The sequence below is a fragment of the Acyrthosiphon pisum genome, chromosome A2 (assembly GCF_005508785.2).
Source record: "Acyrthosiphon pisum isolate AL4f chromosome A2, pea_aphid_22Mar2018_4r6ur, whole genome shotgun sequence".
Lineage (NCBI taxonomy): Eukaryota > Metazoa > Arthropoda > Insecta > Hemiptera > Aphididae > Acyrthosiphon > Acyrthosiphon pisum.
The window spans coordinates 92,988,706-92,999,238 of NC_042495.1; the positions used below are offsets into that span (position 1 = coordinate 92,988,706).

General features: G+C 31.1%; 1 protein-coding gene across 3 annotated transcripts in view; it reads left to right on the top strand.

The window, feature by feature from the left end:
* LOC100164485 (solute carrier family 22 member 21) overlaps positions 1 to 5,779 on the top strand; it is a 42,717-nt gene extending 36,938 nt beyond the window's left edge. For all 3 annotated transcript variants that reach the window (XM_029490954.1, XM_008182924.2, XM_001952681.5), the window contains 9 exons: positions 494 to 737; positions 833 to 939; positions 2,077 to 2,231; positions 2,330 to 2,498; positions 2,624 to 2,786; positions 2,926 to 3,020; positions 3,130 to 3,344; positions 4,421 to 4,602; positions 4,746 to 5,779. In XM_029490954.1, coding sequence (XP_029346814.1) covers positions 494 to 737; positions 833 to 939; positions 2,077 to 2,231; positions 2,330 to 2,498; positions 2,624 to 2,786; positions 2,926 to 3,020; positions 3,130 to 3,344; positions 4,421 to 4,602; positions 4,746 to 4,892 — 1,477 coding nt within the window. In that variant the 3' untranslated portion in view covers positions 4,893 to 5,779. The remainder of the gene's footprint in view (positions 1 to 493; positions 738 to 832; positions 940 to 2,076; positions 2,232 to 2,329; positions 2,499 to 2,623; positions 2,787 to 2,925; positions 3,021 to 3,129; positions 3,345 to 4,420; positions 4,603 to 4,745) is intronic.
* Positions 5,780 to 10,533: the final 4,754 nt, after the last annotated feature.

The following is a 10,533-nucleotide window of genomic DNA, read 5'->3' on the forward strand; positions in this document are numbered from 1 at the left end:
CAATTCGATAAACTTATGCGTTGGTTAAAATTTAAAACTTTTTTGGATTAAGACTTATCAACTTATATTATACCTATATATATATATAGTTTTACTGTTAACATTTTTTGGACAAAATAGTAGCAATAATTCAAAAGTTCCGAACAACTGTACTTACCGAATTAATCAGAATTATGACTAAAAGCTTTGTCAATACTTCCTAATAAGAGGTCATTTTACGATAGTAAAATTACAGAGAATGTCGTAGGTATTTTTGGACAAGAGCGTGATTCTAATCCACTCTCTACACAATATTTTATCGAATTAGACGAGTTATTTCAAAATGTAAAATTGCGCTACAGAAAAAATCTAAAACACGCTATAGTGTGATACGCTGTAGCCTCCAATAATATACCTTTTTATATTATAGTTCGTATAGGTATAGGGTTTATTTTTACGTAACACGTCGTGCGACCAACGTATATTATTATTTTCAACAGTAATATTTTTCTAGATGTGAAGTTCCGCAATGTGACTTCGAAAATCCGATTTACGATCCGGTCTGGTTGAACCGAGTAGTACCTTTCAAAGAAAAGAACATACAGCCATACAAATGCCTCAAGTACCACTACCGGCAAACCAACGAGTCGGACGTCTCTGCCAATAATACGTGTAATTTCGAAGCATTCGATGTTAATTCGAAAGAGAAGTGCAACAAATGGGTGTTTGGCGAAACGGAAAGAACGATAGTGAACGATGTGAGTGGGGGGCGGTCTTGATTGCATAATTTTTCGTTAACCTCGTAATACCTGCACCCTTCTGACAAGTGACAATACCCGTTTTGTGCACACAGTTTGGTATTATGTGCGAGGAAAACAAATGGAAACTCAGTATGGTGGGAACCGTCAACAGCATTGGTCAGTTCGTCGGCATTCCTTTAGCAGGATTTATTTCGGACAAGTGAGTAATATATTATACTATCTGTACCTATATATTACACCCGGAATAATAACCGTTCCAGTTAATTTATTTAAAAAAATAATTTTGCAATGGCTATTGGAATCTCATTAATGATATAATTCGTTACAGTATTTATCAATACAGTACCTATAATCAATTTTTAGGTAATTTTAGTTTAAAAATTTTAAATAGTATATTTATACTATTATGATAGTATATTTTTAAAAATTTGCAACTTGTTCATTTTTTTTCTATAATTACCTGTAATTTTAATGTAACGATATTTTTGAGCTCCTGGGGCCCCCACACGAGTTCTCTCAGTGGAGCTCAGTATTCGTATGTATGTATGTATGTATGTATGTATGTATGTATGTATGTATGTATGTATGTATGTATGTATGTATGTATGTATGTATGAAATTAAATAAAATAAAAAAAAAAATATATATATATACGTATTATATTTATAGGTACTGTGGACCGCGTGTGATGGCATATTCTCTGTCGTTGTTTATTATACGATGTCCGTATAATCACTACTGTAGTCTATAATGTAATAGATTTGATACGGCCGGTTGGCGGTTTGTAGGCTTAATTTTCAGACACCAAGTATTACAATAGATACTTATAAATTTAAAAACTGTTCAAATTTAATTTCTCTCGACTGTACTTACTTGACGGTTTAATATTCCTCTGCCGCGTCGCTTATCAGCAAACAGTTTACCATATTTTTTTTGGAAATTTCTATAAATGAATCGGTTACAGTTATCATTTATCTGTAAGTTTTACCTATGTGTTTATTATTTGTCTGGACCAAGTATACATAGCACTAATCCCATAATATGGCGTAAATGGATAAATGTATGAATATAACTTTCCACTAACGTATTATCAACGATTTGTAGAAATCGTAATTTATTTATATAAGCTCACGCAAATTGAAACCACTGAAAAAAAATATACCTATAAAATAAAACCCTTAATCACAGTAGACACGTTTTCAATTATTCACCTATAAAAACAAAACGTTTTTGTTTCACATAATAATAAGTGTGTATTTTATAAATCGTCTTCTATTATTTCTACCGAGTTTGTTCTATAATATTAAATTACATCCTTTTTTTTGTTAACATAAAGGTATGGACGCAAGTTTATCTTGATTATAGGGTCAGTTTCGTCGGCCATACTCGGCACTGTCCGGTCCTTCACTACTGATTACTATTCATTCCTCCTCTTCGAACTTTTGGATTCCATCGCGTCCAGTGGAGTGTATGCAGCCACGTTTGTATTAGGTGAGAAATCAAACCCTCGAATTCACAAAATATGTTATAAAATAAATACATAGCTAAATGATATTGTATATTTAATAATATAAAAATGTTTATTTCAGGTCTAGAATTAGTCAGTCCGGAATCCCGGGCTACCGTCAGTACTCTGATGGGCTGTTTCTATCCTATGGGCGCGGTTATCATGGGCTTCGCAGCTTATATGATTCTCGATTGGCGGATAATGCTCAGGGTACTCTACTTGCCCGGACTACTCATATTAGGATATGCTTGGTAAGCTTGATGATCACTGGCCACTGCGGTCATGTCGTGCACATACACGATTACATGTTCGAGTTAATATATTTTATGTGTAACGTTTTAAACGCATTTGTCCATGTGATGTTGTCGTCATATAGGTACGTGCCAGAGTCTATGCGATGGCTTCAAACGCAAAACCGAATCGAAGAAATGGCCAAGGTTCTGTCAAAAGTTGCCGAATCCAATGGAAAAACCCTGCCGCCTAGCGTCAAAGAAGCACTGATCGCCAACACCAAAGCCAACGCCAACCCAACGAACGAGGTAAAATTATAAATTATATACAATTTTACATCCCCGTACGATGGTTCATAAACTATAATTCCGTTAAAATATTTTAATGATAGACCGTCTAATGTTATAGACATTGATTAACATGATATGTTTACCATTTTCGTTTCAGGCGGACGAACATCAATTGTCCTGTAGTAGATTAATGAGTAAAATATTTAGTTCAAAGGAGATTTTCCTGCGGCTGATCAACTGTTCGTTTTGCTGGTTAGTATAAAGTATCTAAATATATAATATCATACATTATAAATTATTCATTTCTACCTTCTCGCATATTGATGTGATTAAATATATTGATATATTTTTATGACTTCAGGACAACGATTACGTTAGTTTATTACGGCCTCTCGTTAACTTCTGTGGAGTTCTCCGGTAACAAATACTTGAACTTTATGCTTGTAAACATTGTAGAAGTACCAGCGTTTTTGACATCATGGTACTTTATGGAACACTTTTCCAGACGAAATACCCAAGCGTTTTCATTCCTCTTCAGTGGCATCGGATGTATTATGGTCAACTTAATACCTACGGGTAAGCAACCACTTAGTTTTAAACAGTTATTTTCCCCACTTCACTTTGTAAATACCTACGCGTGTTCTCTGTAATATAATGTACAAATGTAATACATCTGGACTAATTAAGCATCAAGTAAAACGATATTGTCCTATCATAATGTATATAAATTCAAGTTGTTATTATAAATTAATAATTATAACTAACCCTTATTATAACAAAACATGCAAATATATAAATAAATACATTTTGATTGGTTAAAAAAACAAGTTGATTTTATATAAGTTTTTATTAGCTACCAAGTAACTTTGTTAAGAAAACTTGGTTGTATAACAAATTTCCAATTTTATAATTTTGTTATTTTAAAAACAATTAAAAAGACGCCACACCCACTGTGCCTCTGTCTTACAAACGCATAACATACCAAATTTACGTTCAGAAATTCACGTTTTATGTTGTTAGCTTAAAAATTAGAGTGAATTCAGTTTTTAAGTGAGTTATAAGCATTTTTCATTTACATTTATTATACACGCATAACTCACTTAAAAACTGAATTATCGTAAAAAAACACGGATAATGCTCTGAAGCTCTTACAATCAAGTTTCATAATAGGTCGATTCCCTCTAATTTTTAAGGTAATGGCATAAAACGGGAATTTTTGAGCGTAAAATTGGTATGTTTGGCGTTTGTAAGACGGACACAGCACATGCGGGTATTGCGTTCTCTTAAGTTTTATAAAAATATTATTGTTGTTTATAACCGTACCGATATAATTTTTTAAATAATTAACGATAAACAAGTATGTTAGTTGGTAAAATAAATTGAAAATTATTCAACTTTTAATGAAATTAATGAGTTAGAAAAGTTAAATAGGCTTACATATACCATAGAAAAATACTCACCCACGTGTTCTTTTCTGATTTTATTAAACAATAAACTGAGAGTTAAAAATTGTGTACGTCATTGATTTCCCAATAGATACATAGTTGATCCAACACACACACACATTAAATATAAAAATATACCAATCCGCGTGTCATCGTGTTATGTCTATTTGGCCTTTATAATAAAATCCACGTATCATTAATTTACAGATTATTTATCGGTGAAACTGTTCTTGTTCTTGAGCAGCAAGTACGCCATCACCATGGCATTTAATACCATGTACGTGTTCACTGCAGAGATGTTCCCCACCGAACTGCGTATGTCACTGTTCGGCATAGCTTCCATGTTTGGTCGAATGGGTTCCATGTTCGCTCCACAAATGTCGTTGTTGGTATGTATTTGAAAATTTCTTTTCGATAGCCAAGTTTAATGAAAAGAAATACATTCGCGTGCACGATATTATTATATATAATTTTATAATAATATGACGTAATGTCAGAGCAGTAAAATTATTATTTAAATTTTTTTTCACAGGGCGCCTATTTTGGACAATACGTGCCGATCTTGTTGTTCGGAATCATATCGTTTGTGGCCGGGGCGTTAGCTTTCTTGTTCCCGGAAACAAAAGATCAAAAGTTACCCGATACAGTAAAACAAGCTGAATTCGTCGGAGAGGTCTAAAACGATTCGAAATGGTTCGTAAATTCCACGGGAGTGCGCCGCGAGAAAACACCGGTTGCAGTCGTGCCTTATGACATTTGTATATTAGTTTTATTTTTAAATAATGATTCCATGTGTCTCATAACGTATTAATTTATTTTTATAATTATCTAACGCTAAGCAATAGTATTTTTTAAACCTTAACTGGAGGAAATAAGTTTCTATATAACCATTAAGTCCACATCATTCATAATATGTACTAACTCCACTAACTGTGTATGTATGTAATATATATTATACACACATTATACAATACTGGATTATATTTAATGTATGCACATTACATAATAATATAATGTAATGGTAAAAAATATCTCAACAAATTCCATTTCATCACCCTTTTTCAGGTGTTATTTTTTATATTTCTGAAATTTCTGTGATATTAAATATTATGTATTAATTACATAATTTTAAATTAAAAAAAATTATATGTTGTTTTACTATATAGTATATAATAATTATGTATTATTTATAGTTAATATATATTCAAGTGCTAATAGTGTACCAACACTATAAACAAAATATGTACTGTTAATTTTAGCAATAATGTTGATTAATGATTATTGATTATTATTGCAATATTATATTTTAATAGGAAATAATTATATGAATGTATATTATCATAAATAAGCTTAAGAAATTAAAGACATCATATTATTATATTATTTTAGTTGAAGTTCTATGGTATATAATATAATATTTTTATTTAAAAAAAAATCATTGTTTACAAATTTGATGTATCGACCATTTTTGTTATAAAATTTAATAAAACACTATTATAATATATTATCATGTTTTTTTTTCTGAATTTGTTATAGAAATAAATATAATTTTAATCAATAAAATAATTAATATTATGTAGATCAATTCATCAAGCATGTTTACCCCCCATTTTTTAATTTATTTAAATTCTAATTTTTGGAATTTTTTAAATACAATTAAAATCCCTATTTTCAAATTCTTGATAGTATATTATTTTGCGTACTACTTTAGGAGTGTCCTGTTTATTCAAAATGGTCATAAAAAATATTCGCTAATTAATTAACAGTTGAAAAGGGGGTTTTCATTAGAAAAACAAAAGTTTGTATCTTCATAAGGTCACTTCTTAAGTAGTATGTACAAAAATCTCAAAAATGTTTAAATATACTTAGTAAATTACAAAATATATCAGATATTATTGAACAACTGCATTATTGAAGAAAAATGGGGTGAGAATACTTGGATAATTGGTGATTATATGCCAATGGCGTAGCGTGAGTTTTAAAAAAGTGTAAGCAGAAAAACTAATGTTTCGGAAATTTACAACTACAAATGTACACAGCCGCCGATTATCGCCTTATCTGTGATACAAATAATAATAAACCGGTTGGTACTGTGGTGTATGCAAAATCATAAGTGCTTACGAATTGTATATAAATACGAGCCCTCTCTACGACATTGTACGTAAGCCGTGTCTATTAGCTCACGTAAGCAGTTTTAGAATATGTTACACGACGGCACAGCGCGTCAATACTAAGTGTTAATAAAATAAAAATAGATTTTCCAGTTTTTCCACCATCATACGCAACGGCCGACGACGATGACCAAAAAATGGCTGTGTTCATTAAAATATTGTTATCTTATATTCTAAACATATTATTATTTATTATTTTTATTATTATAGAAACAAAAAAAAAAAAAGTCAAAGATTTAATTTGAATTGTAATTTGTTATTATAATAACATTAATATGTTAACTTATTTTTCCCTTTTTTAAATGTAAGCAGTGCTTACAGTGCTTACATGCACGCTACGCCCCTGTAAATAAATATATGCACCTATTTATGCACAACTAAGTCGCATACTATTATATTATATAGAAATATAGAATCTTGGATCTCCAAATCCTCGGATTCTTCGACAATACACCGAAAATTAGATAGGTATTTGTAATTTTATATTTTAGTTAGGTACGTTATATGCATACGCTACATAAATGTCTAAATCACTATTTACCTCTATTTCAAGCATTTTGTGGTCTTGGAATATAACACTCGACTACAACCATTATTTACACCACTCACCAGCAGAGGCGGACTTACCATTTTTCCGCCCCTAGGCATTACAACACTAGCGCCCCGTACATTGGCATGCTCCCACGGGGGGGGGGGGGAGGAGTAATGTTCCATGAACTAAAACAATACTATAAAAATTGTATTTAGGTATTTTTATATTTATACATATCAACTAAACAAATAAATATTAATACAATTTTGCATAAGTACATACTGTACATTTGTACACTTGTACAATAATTAAATCATTTTGCTCCTTGATTTATCTGAGCACTCTAGTCTCTATAATTGTAATCAATTAGCAAATTTCTGAGCAGTATGCAGTACACACTATTAGTACAGGAGACGGGCGACAGTGCCAGCGTCCCGCGTCGTCGCAATATTTATTATTATTATTACTTTATCAAGACACCCGATTTCTAGAATTAATTCCAGTATTCTAATTTTGGTGCCAGTTGCGGGGTGAGAAGGGTCATTCCACTAAGCACTGTGCGTCGTGCGAGCTGTCCCCCACCTAGCTAGTAGAGCGGCTATATTATACAATGTAGTAATGTACTCGGCGGCACGAGGCAGTATATTTGACCGCCTTGGCTGGTGTTTTGCGCATGCGCCATTCACAATATTGTACGTGTTTACGCCGCACACCCGTATACCATCTCCCATGCATTAACATAGGCAACGCCGACAACTGCCTCGTCCAGTGTCGATGTCGAACCTCTAGCGGTGGCGGCGCGCTGGTCGCAGGATTAAACTCAAACGGCAAGGTTATTATACCTTATAAATTAAAACGTTACTGCGACGGGGCTACGAGAGCCATTCTCCTTTTTCATGCAAGTTGTATAGGTACAAAAAAATTAATATCAAATATAAATTTAGGTAAATGTAATAAATTATGAAATTATGAAAAACTAAAAAGTAAAAATTAACTAAAAAATTGCGCCCCCAAAAATATTGTGCCCTAGGCCAGTGCCTTGGTGGCCTATGGGTAAATCCGCCCCTGCTCACCAGACACAAATTATAATTTGTAAGACAGCTGTTTTAAATGGTTTTCAGTTAGGTACACTTAACCTAATATACCTGTCCCAACTAACGATTTATAATACTCCACTGCAGTTTGTTCGAAAAACTTTTTTTCTCTAAACAAAATATAGTGCACATTCATATTTCAGTATATGAAACATATATATTTGTGAACATATGGGAACCTCTACCAAAAAAGTAAAGATGTATAAAAAAATAAACATAATATGTAAATGTGTTTAAAGAGTGGCGTAGCTGCAGCGAGACGCCACCGGCGCCGCGCTGGTGCCTCGCAGTCATTTGACGACCGTAATTATTACTAATTGCAAACAAATTCTCACCGCCTATCACAATATTGTTGGTATGTCGACTGTCACCATCATCAGCTGTCGACCACGTGACGCATCGATATGCGCAGTCGGTCGTTTGCAAGGTGATTACTCTAAAAGTATAAACGCTTGAAAATGAGCGTTTTCATTTTCTCGGCTGCATAATAATTATTTTATAAATGATTTTGAAAATATTTTTTGAAACACTTCTTTAATTCATTACCTACAAAACAAAATTCTTGAAAAATATCATATTCCTTACTAATTTTAAACGTAATCTTTTTTTAGTGTTTAACTTTTAATGAAATTAAACGACAGCGCACACCTGTTAATTTCATATTTCTATATAATCAAAATAATTTTCTGAGGAGGTATTTCGATACATATAAATCAGACTTCAAACGAGTATAGGTAGCTAATTAGTTACAAGTATTTAAAGAATACATTATAGTGGAGTTACATTTCACAGGAGTACCCCGAAAAATCTCAGTTCAGTAGTATAGTCGGTATGGAGAATTTATGAAATTAAAAATGTATGTTGACATTCAAAAATAAAAATAATATACATTTTTTTCAAAAATGTTGTTTTATATTGACTTAAAATGACCCATATAAAAGTTATATTATTAGAAAAATTATAAAATACTATTGAGTTTTTTACCTTAAAAAGAACCACATTCCATATCATACGGAAATATAACCACACCAGTCTTAGGGATAAATTCTTCAGTTTTACTATTTTCAATAACGCATGTGACAAGCCACATGACGTTATACCTTTGACTCATGACAAAAATATCATCTCCGAGGCGAGCCCACGAGCCACTCCGTGATGTTTCGAGCTCTGACAAGCGTCTAAGGTCTAACTAAATCAGTCTTTTTCAAAGTGGACGATAGCCAGTGGCGCAACTAGGGCTAAAATGTGGGGGGGGCTATAGCCCCACCTGTTATTACATAAAAAGTAACATGTGGGGGCGATGCCCCCACCGCCCCCATATATATTCACATAAGAATATAAAAAGTGATACAAAATAAAATATTTATTTACTCAAATTTAATTTTTCGCAATAACAGTATACTATATCTATGGTAATCAAAATAAAAATCCCCGGACTACAATATTAGTTTTTATTCCTCACAAATACGTCATAAAATTTATGAATTTATGATTTAAGAAAAATTAAATTAAAAAACAAATCTACGTTTAAGTTTAAATATATAGGTATAGGTAGATAAGTAACATATACGTACCTAACCTATATTAAATACAATTATTTAACTTAGGTATTTCTTAATATTTATATTATAATTTTCAGGCGTTAACAATAATAATATTTTTTATATTATGTATTATAATATATCCCCAAAACAAAATATTATATTTCCTAATAATATTTTGACAATAAGCAAAATGTCAATATTAATAATTATTATTATTATAAGAAGTCGATTTTACAAGTTTTATTTATAGATACAAATAATTATCAAATAAATAATCAATGAATGTAGGTAGTAGGTACTTATTTTTTTTAAAAAGATTATTAACATAATATGTTGCTTAAAATCTTGGTATAAAACAAAATAATATTATTGTTAATTTTTGAAAATTATTTATTATATTTTAATTTATTTAATGAAAAGTAGGTATACCATACTACCAATAAGTATAATATAGTTGTAATTAAATATTAATAATATGATAATTATTACACTAATGCTAACTAACTTATTTAAAAAAATAATTGATCAATCAATTTCATGTGCCTGGTTGTCAGTAACATTATAGTCTGGGGGTTATTTTTCGTAGGTTCAGGGATTTTTTCTGGGATTTTTATTTCACAATTCACTATAAGTTTAATGCATATTCATTAAAATTATGTACCTATAATAATCTTACCAATATACCGACATAAATCGTTTTCTTCAAACAAATACAGGCATATACAGCTAATGATATTTACCATATTTATCATAGCCTATAGGCAATATAAAATAATTGTTAAGTTTAAATACAAATTAGATAATTACATTTTTCCCCCCCCAAAAAAAGTAAGAAATACAGTTTAATTTTTAAAAATATATTAATATTTTGGGAAACAAATGAATAATTTATTTTGCGGGGGCTATTACAAGTTTTTTAGTTGCGCTTAATGTCATTGCTAATCACAAAGATTTCTGTAAAAGTACATGCGTTTTATTA